The sequence below is a fragment of the Oncorhynchus masou genome, chromosome 2 (assembly GCF_036934945.1).
Source record: "Oncorhynchus masou masou isolate Uvic2021 chromosome 2, UVic_Omas_1.1, whole genome shotgun sequence".
Classification (NCBI taxonomy): domain Eukaryota; kingdom Metazoa; phylum Chordata; class Actinopteri; order Salmoniformes; family Salmonidae; genus Oncorhynchus; species Oncorhynchus masou.
The window spans coordinates 32,263,731-32,279,593 of record NC_088213.1 but is presented as its reverse complement, the minus strand read 5'-3'; the positions used below and the strand labels follow the sequence as shown (position 1 = coordinate 32,279,593).

The 15,863-nt window shown below is 39.5% G+C and overlaps 2 protein-coding genes and 1 pseudogene across 2 annotated transcripts in view; 2 read left to right on the top strand and 1 right to left on the bottom strand.

Annotated features, from left to right (window-relative positions):
• Nucleotides 1–1,745: 1,745 nt before the first annotated feature.
• On the top strand, nt 1,746–5,560 carry LOC135552959 (meiosis-specific nuclear structural protein 1-like; annotated as a pseudogene).
• A 195-nt stretch (nt 5,561–5,755) lies between these two features.
• tex9 (testis expressed 9) lies at nt 5,756–11,083 on the bottom strand. Its single transcript, XM_064993143.1, has 12 exons — nt 11,028–11,083; nt 10,581–10,705; nt 10,388–10,451; nt 10,204–10,277; nt 10,056–10,101; nt 9,748–9,821; nt 9,404–9,570; nt 9,056–9,138; nt 8,792–8,965; nt 6,511–6,645; nt 6,186–6,320; nt 5,756–6,088 (listed from the first exon to the last, which is right to left on the bottom strand). Exons 1-12 carry the CDS (start codon nt 11,049–11,051, stop codon nt 6,011–6,013), a joined length of 1,179 nt encoding a protein of 392 aa, XP_064849215.1. The 5' UTR covers nt 11,052–11,083; the 3' UTR covers nt 5,756–6,010.
• A 1,573-nt stretch (nt 11,084–12,656) lies between these two features.
• The window catches only part of LOC135558910 (DNA-binding protein RFX7-like), a 37,576-nt gene continuing 34,369 nt past the window's right edge, over nt 12,657–15,863 (top strand). Inside the window, exon 1 of the mRNA XM_064993131.1 lies at nt 12,657–13,097. Coding sequence (XP_064849203.1) covers nt 12,964–13,097 — 134 coding nt within the window. The 5' untranslated portion in view covers nt 12,657–12,963. The remainder of the gene's footprint in view (nt 13,098–15,863) is intronic.

Sequence of the window (15,863 nt, the reverse complement as noted above, 5' to 3'; positions counted from 1 at the left end):
GAGGACCAAACTGACTTTTTAACCAAATACATTCGAGTTTATTGTTAGGCACAAAAGGCGCGATGTTACCAAGACGACTGGAAGCAAAACAAATTGAGCAAAGTGGCAGATGAAGATTACATTTTTGCCTGGTGAAACATACAAATCAACGAGCGGCTTGCAACAGCTCCACGCAATGATGGTAAATGACTTGGTTGTCGATTATGTTTTCCATGAAAATGATCTAGCTATTCGATGGTTAACGACGTTAGCTAACTTTAGTTAATGTACCTAGCTAGCTCTGAGGTTCCCAAACTTCAAACTTGTTTGCGTCTGGGACCACTTTTGTGATAGACCCATCAGAATATCAGAACACAACTCTTAACTTTACAGTGCGATTAAAAAAACAAAAACAGGATACAAGCAGTTTTACTATAACTGCAGTGCACAAGTCTTGGTCACTGGGAAATAACATTTAAGGCTCTTTTGGCATCAGATAAAATGTTGCCATTTGAAAATAAATTTCCTGCAATTCTACACATTTTGCCTTGAGGCAGAGTTAATATTTCAGTTGTAAAGCTTAAATTACAGGGCATTATGCTCAAAACAACATTTGAGAAATGCAAGAAGAATCCAGTTGAACAAATTGATCATTGATGGAGCACTGTGGATACTATATCCCTGTGCCTCCCAGGCACACGTGCATCTGACCCTTTTTTTAAACTTTCGCCAAAAATGACATACCCAAATCTAACTGCCTGTAGCTCAGGACCTGAAGCAAGGATATGCATATTATTGATACCATTTGAAAAGTTAACACTTTGAATTTTGTGGAAATGTGAAATTAATGTAGGCCAATACAACACATTCGATCTGGTAAAAGATAACACAAACAAAAAAACATGCGCTGATGGAATTTAGATTTTGGCCACTAGATGGCAGCAGTGTGTGTGTGTGTGTGTGTGTGTGTGTGTGTGTGTGTGTGTGTGTGTGCAAAGTTTCAGATTGATTCAGTGGAGCATTGCAATACTGCACAGTATTTTGTATCAAGTCTGCCCAAATGTGCCGAATTGGTACATTCCAAGTACATAACTATAGAGAACATACAAAAATGATATGGTAATACAAAATTTAAGTTTACACACTCCCAGAAATGTCATACATAATGGATCATTAGCTTATACACTAACTTTCACACATCTAGATGGCAGGGCAGGGTGGGTATAGAGTCAGCAGGGGTTAAAACTTTAAACTGTAGAACCCAGTTCCTACATTTGAATATAAAAATTAATTTTATTAAACAAAACCATGATACATTTTATCTCTGAGACCCTCAGGATGACAAATCAGAGCAAGATTGAATGTAAGTACATTATTTAACTTTCAGGTGTGAATGTATCAAACCATTTGCCGTGATAAGTTGTTGTACACTCCTCAAATAGCATGGTATTTTTTGACTGTAAATTTTGCTACTGTAAATTGGAAAATGCAGTTAGATTAACAAGAATTTAAGCTTTCTGCCCATATAAGAAATGTTTATGTCCTGGAAAGTTTTCTGTAACTTACGTCATGCTAATCACATTAGCGCACGTTAGCTCAACCATCCCAGTATAGAGACAACGATCTCGTAGTGGATTTATTAAGAACATCAATAGCGATTCATGATATTACATTATATTGTATTGCACCCTCAACTTACACAGATCCCTTGTCTAAAATTGGTTGATTCTGTTGGTGCTAGTAATATTCATTAAAATGAACCCACTATGGAAATCCTTAACCTAGCTGTTAGTGCTAAGTAAGCCAGGCTAGCTCGCTAGCATGAGCGGTACTCCAACTTGTATATTTTATTATTCCCACTGGTAGTAGCCAGTATGTATTTGCTTGATATATTGACATTAACTTATGCGGTCTTTCCTCAAGGCTTCAATGAGCCAGCAGCTCAACATGACGCAGTCAGCAGCAGAGGGTGATCTCGGAATTGACGGCAGAAGGTGCAACGAAAAGACCAGACAAAACGCATCACTAAGGACAGACAATCTAATGAGTGAGGAGAGACTTGAAAAGAAGGGATACCTACGCAAGGTGCGAGACGAGCTGCACGGAAGCCAAATTGAGGATGCTCTCATAAGGTATGCATGCAAGGTATCACCCTCACACAGCATTCATGAAAAGCACCTGCTTAAAGGACAACTAGGCTTCATCTGTGTCAGGGAAACGGGTCCTAAAAGTAATTGCTTGCTTCATCTGAGTCTTACAGGTAGTGGAGGAGAGAGTATACAAGGAAAAGCAACTGGAATAAGAGAGAATGGCACAAGAACTGACCCGCATCAGTTATGTAAAGCTTAGAGAATAAAAAATGAGGCAATATATAAAAGAGAACAGGTAAGGGCCTCCCGGGCGGCGCAGTGGTTAAATACACTTTGGAGTACCGCTCAAGCTAGCTAGCCAGCTAGCCTGGCTTACTTAGCACTAACAGCTAGGTTAAGGATTTCCAAAGTGGGTTCATTTTAATGAATATTACTAGCACCAACAGAATCAACCAATTTTAGACAAGGGATCTGTGTAAGTTGAGGGTGCAATACAATATAATGTAATATCATGAATCGCTATTGATGTTCTTAATAAATCCTCTATGGGATCGTTGTCCCTATACTGGGACGGTTGAGCTAACGTGCGCTAATGTGGTTAGCATGACGTTGTAAGTTACAGAAAACTTTCCAGGACATAAACATTTCTTATATGGGCAGAAAGCTCTGCGCCACCAGAGACTCTGGGTTCGCACCCAGGCTCTGTCGTAACCGGCCGCGACTGGGCGGTCCGTGGGGCGACGCACAATTGGCCTAGCGTTGTCCAGGTTAGGGAGGGTTTGGCCGGTAGGGAAATCCTTGTCTCACCGAGCACCAGCGACTCCTGTGGCGGGCAGGGCGCAGTGCGTGCTTACCAAGGTTGCCAGGTGCACTGTTTCCTCCGACACATTGGTGCGGCTGGCTTCCGGGTTGGATGGTGCTGTGTTAAGAAGCAGTGCGGCTTGGTGGGGTTGTGTATCGGACAACACATTTCCTTTCAACCTTCGTCTCTCCCGAACCCGTACGGGAGTTGTAGCGATGAGACAAGATAGTAGCTACTAAACAATTGGATACCACGAAATTGGGGAGAAAAGGGGGGAAAAAATTGAGAAAAGATAAGTCCCAACATGAGGGGGTTGACATTAAGGGTTGCCCTCCTATTGCCTGGGCAAGTGAACTGAGCAGTCGCACCTGCTCTGAGGTTGCCCCATTGGGCAGGTCATTTAAAAATAAGAAGTGAAAATAATTGAACTGCAACTAATTCCAGTAGCCTAAAACTGAAAGACAGTCAATTTATGGCAGTTGGGCAAGTTGAGCCTGCCGAGATTTTATTTTTTACTGAACCAAAATACAACAAATTCCAGTACTGATCTTTCTGATTCCTCCCCTATGTGTAGATGAAAGGCAGGCAATATATGGAGCATGTAAATAGCTAATTTACATTTTCTGGCAAGTGATCATAATCTTCGGTCAACCCAAAAATACTCTTGACTTGCCTGATGGGAAAGTGCCTTTCAGACTTTAATAAAAATCCAAGGGTTAGTGTATCAACAATCTGTCCATAGTTTTTGCAGGATGGATGTTTTATGTTGCTGTTAATGTTTCCTTTGTAATTTTAGTGTTGATCTCCGTGAGTTGGAGGGGAAGCTCAAGTCTGCATAACTAAACCTGGCGAGGGCCGCACAGATTGCTGAAAAGGAGTCTGAGATATGAGACACTGGTAAATTCATAAATGTCCCTTCTACCCTGGGAAAGGACATCTGAGACTTGAACCAAAACACTTGTTGGTTGTGCTTTTTGTGAATACATATTTTTCTCTGACATTAGCATCTGGAGGCTGATATTGCTCATAAGATGAAGAGCGAGCATGAGCGGGCCTCTGTGGAGCAGGAGAAGCAAGACCATAAGCGCTACGAGGAGGTGGTACAGTACCAGCAGCTGGAGGAGAAAGAGCACAAGAGCCAGTAGGCTCCTCAAGGAGAAACTCATGGTTGACGAAATCACCAGGAAGATCTATGAGGAGGATCAAATGTGAGTGGACAGTGGCAGTCTGTTTTCACAATTTGTCTAAGTTTCCTGCTTGATCAAGTGATCAGTATATAATGAAATCAAATGACCTTATTTGCAGGGAGAGGCAGTTAAGACTGGAGAAGATAACAGCCACTCAAAGGTACATAGGAGTTCAAGAGCCAGCAGACTGAGTGGAGACTGATGGAGCGGGAGAAGATAGAGGCTGAGAACAGACGCATCCTGGAATTTGCCAGTTACCAGCAGCTAAGGAGAAGAGCAGAATGGAGAACGTCAGAGAGCGAGGGCATGCGAAAGAACACCTTCACCAGATGGTAAGAGGGAGAAAAGTCACTTAATTTGCAAAACACTTGGCTATGTTCATATTTAAGAATATGTTCTAGTCTTTTTTTTGTGTACAAAGTGAGAAATTATTACAACAATATTAATGGTTGTTGAGGAATGTCTTCTAGCTCACTGAGAAGATTGAAATGGAGAGGCAGCAGCGTAACGAGATGGAGCGTGTTTGTGAAGAGCTTTGTCAGGAGGAGCAAGCCGAGGCTGCAAGGCAGAAACAAATCGTAAGCAAACATATTCACATTTTATAATTTCCTAAATTTCCAAACCACCTTTAGAGGATTCAACCCTTTTTAAACGGGTTAACAGGAAGATATGGAGAAGAGAATCAGACAGAGGCTGGAGTTGCAGCAGACCTGCCAAGAGCAAATAGCCTTCAAGGAAATGCGGAGGCAGGCTGAGAAGGTGGAGGAGACCTTCAGGCAGATGATGATGGCCAAGTTTGCTGAGGACGACCACATAGAGCAGATGAATGCGCAGAAACATCGCATGAAGCAGCACAAGAGGGCTGTGGAGAAACTGCTGGAGGACAGGAGACAGCAGTATCTGGCTGACAAGGTACAGTATATTGCTCTCATCATGAACACACTTGTGCACTCTTTATCAACATCAAAGTGGTGTTATTGTAACTGAAGCTTTTCTGTTTAACACTGTTTTGTCTGCCTCAGAGGTAGTCTGTAGGTACCTTAAGGAACATTTGTTTAATGTAAGTTTGATCTCTTCCCAAGGAACGTGAGGCTGAAGAAAGAGCAATGGAACAGGAGAGGGAGACATTGCGTCGACAGATCATTGAGGAGGAAAGGTAAAGACTTCTCAAACTCCATGCCACAAAACTACTGGGCCATCTACCTAAGGTAAGGGAGAGGAGGTTGTCTTAGTTTTTAGTTCTACTGCAAGTGTTTTCTTTGCGTTTTTCTTTCAACTCTGGTCATTGGCTGTCAATTATTTTTTTTTAAACAACTTTTGATGCAATGTTGCTCCAGCAAGATCCCACTTTTGAAACTGACTATGTTATTCTCAAATGTTAAGGGCATATTCTGGGAAGATGACCTTGAACACTGATGAGGACTTCAGAGGCAATTTTCAAAAGCGACAGGCCAACATCTTTGATGAAGTGGGCTGGGCAGATGATGAATAATCACCTTCTATACTACACCACTAGATGGCATTATTGGGTAGTTGCTGTCTAGTGTTTTTTTTTTGGTGTATCAAATGGTGGATTTCTTATGGCGATGGTGTACTCAAATGTATTAAGTTGCAATGACTAATTTGTATCCCACTAGCTGCGTATCACAACACCATAAATCCTATCATGGAGGTGCCGCAATTTTCAGTTGAAGTCATTTAAAAAAACACAATTTCCTTTATTAGGTGATGATGCAACTACAGTTTAAATTGATTTAACCCCATTATTGTAATAAAATGTTAAACTTTTAAAATCCAACTGCATTACAAATATATTCTGTATAAATGAACAATGCATACATACTACATAACTTAAATACAATGTTAAAGGCCACATAATTAATGTTGTAGCTAACCATAAGAATACATTCAAGGCAAGCAGGATTGTATTACATACATTTTTCAGTATTGCTTTATGATTTCCCCCAGTCAAGAGCTTTCATGAATTCCTCTTCTGTAAATGACAACATCTTGGCAGCTTCAAAATGCATCTGCTCAAGCAAGAGGGAAAATGTCAGTTTGATAGGGAGAAATATGAACAATGATACTGCCTTGTAATAATTACTTGCATTTAATATGAAGACTTACTTTTTGCCTTTTCAGTATATCAATCAGTTTGAGTTGTTTTTTAAAACCCACTATCAGTTCAGCTTTTTGCTTTTCCAGCTTCTTGTTTTCAGCTTTTAATGTTTCTATTTTTTTATGCTCCTGGTCTGCTGTGTCCTTTTGGAAAGGATAGACATAAAACAAGTCTATTTAACCTGGGTTATGCAACAAGTGACAGAAGCCAAATTTGTATGCCAAACTCCGTACCATGCTATTAGTATAGTTCCATCTCTAAATACAATTTACAGTGTAAATTATGATTGATGTGATCACTAAATGCACTGATAGGTGGTGTGGTTTAATTTACCTTGCTCATCTGCTTGATCTTGGTCAGTTGTGTCTTGGACCTCTCAACTTCCTCCAAGGCTCTGTTCAGTCTTACCTCTATGGCACTGTGGTTGGTTGCTGCCTGTTTTTGTGCTCTCTTCAAACCCTCGATTTCCTTTGTTAAACACACACAGGGGCAAGCTAATTCAGTAAAAGCATTTTGTGTAATGTTTTTATAGCGCACCAACACACATTTTCAAAAGCACTGTAATGATAATGGTAATATTTGGTTAGATATCTACAAAAACTGACTGTCATCAGTTACTTGTTAACTTTATATTTCAGAAAAGAAACGCTAATAGTTCATTTAAACCGATAATTGTTGTGACTAAGCAATAGGAAACCATCAACCATTCATTTTTCATCTTTGGGAGTGGACATACACGAAGTGTACAAAACATTTTGGAACGCCTGCTCTTTCCATGACAGACTGACCAGGTCCCTTGCTTTTTTTCAATCTTTACTAACGACATGCCACTGGCTTGGAGTAAGGCCAGTGTGTATGCAGATGACTCAACACTATACACATCAGCTACTACAGCGACTGAAATGACTGCAACACTTAAAGAGCTGCAGTTAGTTTCAGAATGGGTAACAAGGAATAAGCTAGTCCTAAATATTTCCAAAACTAAAAGCATTGTATTTGGGACAAATCATTCACTAAACCCTAAACCTAAATTATGTCTCCTAATGAATAGTGTGGAAATTGAGCAAGTTGAGGTGACTAAACTGCTTGGAGTAACCCTTGATTGTAAACTGTCAAGGCCAAAACATATTGATACAACAGTAGCTAAGATGGGGGGGGGGGAAAGTCTGTCCATAATAAAGCATTGCTCTACCTTCTTAACAACACTGTAAACAAGGAAGGTCCAACAGGCCCTAGTTTTGTCGCACCTAGACTACTGTTCAGTAGTGTGGTCAGGTGCAACAAAGAGTGACTTGGGAATATTGCAGTTGGCTCAGAACAGGACAGCACGGCTGGTCCTTAAAAGTACACGGAAAGCTAACATTAATGACATTCATGTCAATCTCTCATGGCTCAAAGTGGAAGAGAGATTGACTTCATCATTAGTTGTTTTTGTAAGAGGTGTTGACAACCTCAATGTACCAAGCTGTCCGTTTAAAATACTAGCACACAGCTCAGACACTCATGCCACCAGAGGTCTCTTCACTGTCCCAAAGTCCAGAACAGACTATGGGAGGCGCACAGTTCTACATAGAGCCATGACTACATGGAACTCAATTCCACATCAGATAACTGATGCAAGCAGTAGAATCAGATTTAAAAAGCATGTAAAAATACACCTTATGGAGCAATGGGGACTTGTGAAGAGACACACATAGGTACAGACACATGCATATGCACACATTGTGATATTGTTGTATGGTGGTATTGAACATTTTGTGTTGTGGATATGTGGTGGTGTAGGTATGTTATATGATGTACTGTTTTAACTTTAGCACATTCAGTACAAACATAGTTCAGTTTCATCTTTTGTTTTATATGTAATGTAGGTGTTTTGGTGTGTTTGGACCCCAGGAATAGTAGCTGCTGCCTTGGCAACAGCTAATGTGGATTCATAATAAATACAATACAAAAATACCAGGTGAATCCAGGTGAAATGCTCCACCAGCCAATGTATATCCAGCCACCTTGACACAACTGTGGGAAGCATTGGAATCAACATGGGTCAGCATCCCTGTGGAATGCTTTCGGCACCTTGTAGAGTCCATGCCCTGACGAGTTGAGGCGATTCTGATGGCAAAAGGGGGTGCAACTCAATATTAGGAAGGTGTTCCTAATGTTTTGTACACTCAGTGTATGTCTCTGTTGTGATCCCTCCCAGTGGGAAATATTATACAACCATGTTTTACTCCACCCCTAGTCAAGGCGAGGGAAATGTCGCTGGGGGATTTCTCTGAATTCCAAAGATATCTGTCACATGAGTGCCGCACTATCGCCAGTAGCAGGAGAGGTTCACCTTACAGGCTGATCGTGTTAATGAGACCATGCCAGGCATTCCCTGCTGAGGGGTTGATTTTATCTTTCATTAACAACTGTGTCTAAGAAATATAACATCCCCCTCCCCATTCAGCAATAAGACATTAACAGCTATCTCAACTGTTGTCTACACACGTCTAGGTTTCTCTCAGTCACTGTTCATGGACTGTCATGGTTACAATATGTGCTGTTTAATATGACCAAAATGACTAACTAGAAAGAGAATAAATGTAATAACTGTTTTATCCTCGACACCCACCTTCTGTAGAACAGTTACTTGTTGTTGAAGCCCATCACCTTTTCTGTTAGACTCCTCCGCTAAAGCTCTGTGTTTCTCTATCTGGGTTTGCTGAATGTTTGTGGTCTTCTGTAGTCTAGCTCGATCCTCCTCCACCTCCTTTATGTTGGTGCTTAAACTACTGTTTGCATCATCCTAGAACAAATAAATGTTTTATACTTGTTTCAATGTTCAATTTTACTCAAAAATATACCTAATTTCCATCTCTCATATTTCTATAATTACCTTTTTGTTGCACTCATATGATAGCCGGTTAAATTCTTCTTGCATTACACAAAGTTTTGCTTTGAGAAAACGGATTTGAGCATCTAAAACACAGCACACACACAAAAATATTATACTATAGTTACATAAAGAATTATATCATTTTTAGGATATGCGAGATTATACCATTTTAAGGATATGCAAGAAGTTCAAACTAAGAAGGCTGAAACAATTGATATTCTGGAACTCTGATAAATAACTTATTTTTTGTAATTAATGTTTTTGCAAAGATCCATTCTTGTGCTCCAGATGTGATATTGTGAATGTGTGCGAAAGCCACAAAGTGTAATAAATGAAATCAGAATTCACCTGATCCCATCTCATCCCCAACACTGGGCATGATATCTTCCATAAGATTGTCATGAGTATCTCCATCATCCAGCTTCCCCTCAATGTTACGTATTGTTTTAGACAAGGAAAAATCCACAAAATCTTCAAAAACTGCAACATCCTCAACTGCAGCTGCCTTTGTTGTTCTGAAATAAAATAACAAATAAACAAAATACAAGTCAAACAAAAAATTGAAAAAGTAATAAACATAAGGAACTGATATCCACAATGCTGGACACTCATTAAGCCATAACCTTTCACAATCTTCCAATGTTTCCAATAGATATTTGTGTGAACGTTTGTGATAAGGATAACATTCTTACTGTGCTTTTCTCTGGTTTCCATGAGGTCTGTTTTGTGAATTGGATTTTGATGTGACCCTTTTCTTTGGAATTACCTGAGCAATGGAAATATGATTTAGGGAGAATTTCAATTACATTTCCTTGATTCCTCGCCTTCTTCTCAAGACCATTGGATGAGAAGGTCAGAGGTCCCTCCCCTCTGATCTTCTCGTCCAATGGGTTTTGAAAAGGCGGTGAGGGGAGAGGACAGGAGGAATCAAGGAAATTAAATTACCTTTGCGTCTCTGAGATGTTACATTTTACCTATCATACTGAATTGAATACTGCACCTTAGTAGTGGGCTTCATAACTGAAGATTCCAGCATGTTTACATTCCTAAAGACAAATACATTTGTATTATAGGCTGTTCTCATATATTCTTATCCAGTCTACTACACTGAAATGCTATACGTTTAGAGCAACGCAATATTTTATTACTTGAAATCCTCCTCCTCAATGTCAACATCAAGGTGGAAAGAGATTGGCTTTGACAAGACTTCATTTTGGTCACTCTGAAAGAAAGAAAAATAATGTTTAAATAAAACAAATATGTCTAAAAATGAATGTTTTATGTTGTTTTGAAGAGTGTCAATTGGTCAGGTAGCTATCTTAAACCGCTTACCATAACCTGTTCTGCTTGCCTTACTAGTTCGGCTGTTTTTGCCTCCAGCTCTGCATTTATACGTCTGGAATGGGATAAATATTATTTATTTTATTACAATAGCCATCTGGTTACAGCATCTCATATGATACAGTCTACATTGACTCAATAGATGTTTGGCAATGGGTACAGATGTTTGGGCAAGGAACCTTACTTGTATTCCTCCTCTTTAGCAAGTAGGTCTGTCGTGGATGGTTTCTTTGAGGGGACAGAGGCTGGACGTCTCACAGATTTTCCTCCTTGAGACTTTTCTGCCTTGGATGACATGGGTCTTTTGGTCTGAATAAACAAATGTAGTAAGTTAGGTAGCTAATTACAAATATATTAGTTGTTGGTTCTTTTAGTCAACAGGCATATTACATTTCAAAGGAACAACGCTTTCGTTGAAAGTCAGGCTGCGTATAATATAGTTTTTAGCTAGCATGCTAACTATCTAGCTAGCAGTTAGCTAATTTAGATCTTAAACAGCGATATAACTAGGACACATAAAGGTGGCTATAGCTAGTTAGTTCTTCTTGTATTTAACTTGTGAATGGGTATGTTAACGTTTTTTAGCAGTATAATACTGTAGCTAGTTGTTTGAAACAATACATTGACTCACCTCATGCATTCCTCTTTCAGACATTTTGGGGGTGGCGTTGCGGTTGCATAGCAACAAGTCGTTGCCAAATGTTTTTCTACGCTGTGCGACAAGGCGAAGGAACACGCACATTTGCTGTGCTCGCTGTTTTCCATCATCTTGATTTAAATACGTTTAAAAAAAAGATGTTAGGGACCCATTGTGGACGAATGAACACATTCATTTGAGTTGTTTGCTAAACATAAAATGTGAAAAGCTGAAATGTGCAAATGTGTAGGGGGACAGCCTTTACGAAGGCTAACATATTCGCTACATGTCCACACATGGAGCATAATGCCATCGACATGTTCATGTGTTTACCATTGATTGTAAATAATTGCATTCAAATGAAATAGAAATGTCTAACTGTTATCTTACAAAGTCATTGGATTATTGAAGACCACGTCCATAGTACTGCTCATTCATACATTTTTATAAAGCATTTTTACTGTGGGCATTTAAGCCAAATGTTGCCATTAGGCACACAGTACTTGGTTGCTCACCACCGCTGCGTGGGGGAAAAAAGCTCTTAATTCTTCACTCGTGTATGCTGCGCCTGCGCTGCCGATACTTGACAGCAGCAGCAGCATCCCATTACCGTTCTCCTAGCAGTAGGATATTATGCTGGCAGAACGATCGCGCATTATTTTCTTCAAAACAAAAGTTCCCCTGCAAAGACAAGCTAAACTGTGAATATAGATTTTTTAAACTTATTTTGTATTTATACCAGCATTTATTTTGAATGTTTGTACAAGTACTGGTATGTTGAAAGCTATTAATTTGGCTATATTTAAAGAAATGGTGACACCTTATTCCACCCACTCCTTTCACTGCAACTCAATACACAGTGGGATACTTATTGGCTTGTAGAGAGATCTTTTATACCTGTCTCAGCTAAAGTGGGGTTGGAAATATTCAGTAGGGTGTAGTTTTGGATAGGCACTGTGTCGCATGGCCTGCTGCAGGCTTTTCACTCCGCTCCTACAATGCAATATACTGTAATATACTGTTCCTGGGATACATATGGGCTTGTAGAGAGAGAGAACAAGGACAGGAAAAAAACGTTTGTGGAAAAAATATATATAATCAAAGCTACATTGTTCCCTAATACAGGACTAGTAAAGGCCCAGTGATTTTTTTCTTTTGTGATTTTAAAATTGTAATTAAATAGTATTCCGATTGTTCAATGGGTGCTGCAGCACCCCTACTTCCTGTGTATGTACACAGTCCCACTCCAAAACGAACCATATTTGGTTAAGAGACCCTACTGAGTATTTCCCATCCCACTTTAGCTGAGACAGATAGAAAGGTTTTCTCTCTACAAGCCAATATGTTTCCCATGTAAAATCTGTTACAGTATATTGCTATGGAGGAGACGGAGTGAAAAGCCAGCAGTAGTAGGCCGTGCGACACAGTCCTCCTCCAAAGTTACACATATTTGGTTCGTAGAGACAAAAAAAATGTTAAACGTAAACATCTTTGAATGAGTTATCCACATTGCAAAGTTTTGAAATGCGGGCTTTTATTTAGGAGGTTTCCTCATTAACATACAAAGTGACGTCACTTTTCGTGCTGCTGGCAGAATACTAGTCAGCATCACAAACACTTCCACCACTGGTGTTTGCAAACGCACGGGTCGTCCCAAAAGGCTGCGACAGAACCCTGGTGAAAGCCTGCATTTTGTATTCCTCTACACTTTTTTTTATTTATTTTTTACATGTCTGTGCATGGTGTTCGAAATTAACTGTCTAACCATGTTTTCCCGGCACCGTTTCTACCTTGGAATTGAGGCCAAGTATATTGCAAATGAGAACGGGTGCGTCCGTAATGTACAGTAGGAAAATAACTGCTTTCTCGAGGTCCAGGTTGAGGCCTGCATGTTAAAGATCCCTTTCCTCCCATCCTGAAACTCATCGTGATGACTGAGGATCAACAACAACATGATCAGCACCCGAAGCTGGGCTCTGGAATAAGCACCTTACCATCCCTAGTTCCTGGACTGCAAGGGACTGAGGCCAGTGCGTTGCAGCTCAAAATAAAGAATTCCATCTGGTAAGGAGGACCATTAGCTAGCATTGTGCTATTTTGATTGCTAGCCAGATAGCTAGCTTAGTTAACAAATACATTAGTTGAGCCCGCTCCATATGTTTTGCCTTTATAGTGTGGCTACATCTAGCTAGCTAGCCCAGATATTTAATTAGCCAGCTCATTACTAACTTGCAGCTACAGTGTTGCCTCCTTCGCCCATTTCCATAAACGTAAACATGTCAACCTTTGTGATTGGCGTTGACAATATGACACAGGTTTTCGTGACTTTCTTGGTACCAAGAGCTAATATTGTTTACTATAAATTGTCGGACACATCTTCATGACATTAGCAGCAAGTTATCGCTGCCTTTTTTGTTGTGGTGGACAGGTCTGGAATTGGTCAAAATGGGTGATTATTCACAACCCGGGTGCTGCAAGAAACCTCGCGGTTGGTAACTAACACTAGCGAGCTGGGCCACTGAGGTATATATGGGCTGGACTTGCGCAAGGTTTCCGTATCCTCATTAGTGCACGCACTCTAGCCAATTTGTGTTATTTCGGGAAAACAGAATAGTATGTAGCTAGTGCGCTTGCCCGCGTTATAACGAAGGTAGTTTATGGGAGAAAGTGCAGGCGTGCACAACTGGCTAACTGAGTTGAAAACCACAATCATTGTTTTTTTGCATGTCTCAACATGTATTTCAAATCCATGGCGGTATAAATGGCTATGGTAATAATAACACAGCCTGCCCTGCACCTTAGCATATTTTCATACATAATAATGACCTGCATGTTGTATCAGTACATGCGTGCAAAATATTATTCGGCAACATTCATCATTAATCACTTCACATATCTCTAGGTAAAGATTTTTGTACTCATTCCTCAGTCAGCTTCCAGAATTATATTCTCAATTTGCCCCCTGAATAATATGGTGATTTTAATTTTATGCACGTTTCACCTGTTGTCTGATCCTTTGGTTTCATATAGAAACTCCCTACATGAATTATGAAGTATCACCAGGAACCATAATATGTTAATAGATGTGGTTTGCTTTTTGCACTTGAACTGTTGTTGACTGATGTTTCAGACAATCATACTTAAATGTTCATTGTCTAACTTGATATCACCATATTATGTGATGCACAATCATTCAGAACTGACTTGTGATTTGTCTTGGTTGCAATATTGTGTAAATGGTTTTAGATTATATATAGTGGCATGTCAGGAACTGAAGCACACAGACTGTTTGTCTGTCAAATTACAACATTGGGAAAGTCATGACTGGCACTTTTTTATAAACTTTTCTAATCTAATGGACATCATATTAAAAATATTGAACAACTTGGAAACATGTAACCATAGCCTAGTCACAAATTGCAAAATTCCACCATTAACATAGGCTTATGTTAATCAATGGAAAATACACTACAGTATATTTGTTGATTCTCTGCACAGTAATCTGCTGTAAGGCCAGTGTCCCCCAGTGCTACCCCCAAACCAGTGTGAAGGAATGTGACTCTGGATGACATGGATCCATACGTGGGATATCACTTCCCTATTCTGGTGGGCATAAGTTCCATCATCAATACATTGACTTGATGTTTTATGGTCAACATCAGACATTGTTATGGAATAGTGCAAATACATTTAAAACATGGAAATAATTGTTTTGCTTCTTCCTTTTTTATTACAGGGGAAGTGTTGGAACTCCCTTTATGAGATGACAACTAATGTAGTCGTATTTTGAAATACCATTGAAGATTTTGTAATGGCCATTTCCATGTTATAGGACTCACGAGCACCAACATGTGAAGTTCATAGGAGCACATCAAATGAAGGCTGACTCTATATATTTTTAATTAAGGCATATAGCTTTTTAAAAACAATTTTCCACCCTTAAATTTAGGAATAAGCAAAGCCTTTGATTTCAGGTCAAACAAAGGGGTCTTAGAAAACAACATGTTTTTAAATGATTATTTTTAACCTTTATTTAACTAGGCAAGTCAGTAAAGAACAAATTCTTATTAACAATGATGGCCTACCCAGGCAAAACCCTCCCCTAACCTGGATGTCTGCCAGAAGTCTTAAAAGCTATTAGAATAACATTAAAACACAATATTGTTGCAGTTAAGACCCTTGACAACTAATATCAACATTTTGTATTTAATTTTGCTGAAATGATTTGCCTTCTGTAAGTTTAAGAAATATTGCCTAGTGACATGTCATTCTTTTACAACAAAAAAATGCACATTTAAAATGTCGTTCTGTTACGAAATCTGTAACAGAATGACTGAAAAATCATTAACAGAATTACTGCAATTGAATTGAATAAAATGGGAAATGTAGTGGGATAGTAGTAGTCACTAACCACAGTTGGTTCACCTGCTACTGTCCTTCCTTCCACTGGCATACTGTTATGTTCAGCTCATAATTGTGAAAAGTCTAGACAACCCCTCTCTCTTTCACTCTCTCAGTCAATGTCATCTCTCCTGGCTCTTACTGACACCTACCTAATAAGCCCCTCTGTTTCCATTTACTGTAACCAGCGTCCTCAACCACTGAGCAGCAGACGTGCATAAATGTTGAAAAGTAGTTGAATTTTAGACATGTTTCACAAGTTTAGACAGCACATTGCATTACATACATTAAGAAATGTAGAGTCGATATCAATACAAAACAGCCCTGTACAGGGATTAAAGCACACTAGAGTACAGTATAATGTACTGAACGCTACTCTACTGTACTTTACTGTGCTCTACTATGATGTCAAAACTTGAGAGACTTATA

Bases quoted from the DNA above. Each gene is read 5' to 3' on its own strand.
- tex9 (XM_064993143.1), bottom strand. From the start codon at position 11,051: ATGTCTGAAAGAGGAATGCATGAG. The intron at 10,278-10,387 runs GTAAGCGGTTTA...TCTTTCTTTCAG, and splicing joins GGCAAGCAGAACAGGTTATG to AGTGACCAAAATGAAGTCTT. The intron at 6,321-6,510 runs GTAAATTAAACC...CCTTTCCAAAAG, and splicing joins AGATCAAGCAGATGAGCAAG to GACACAGCAGACCAGGAGCA.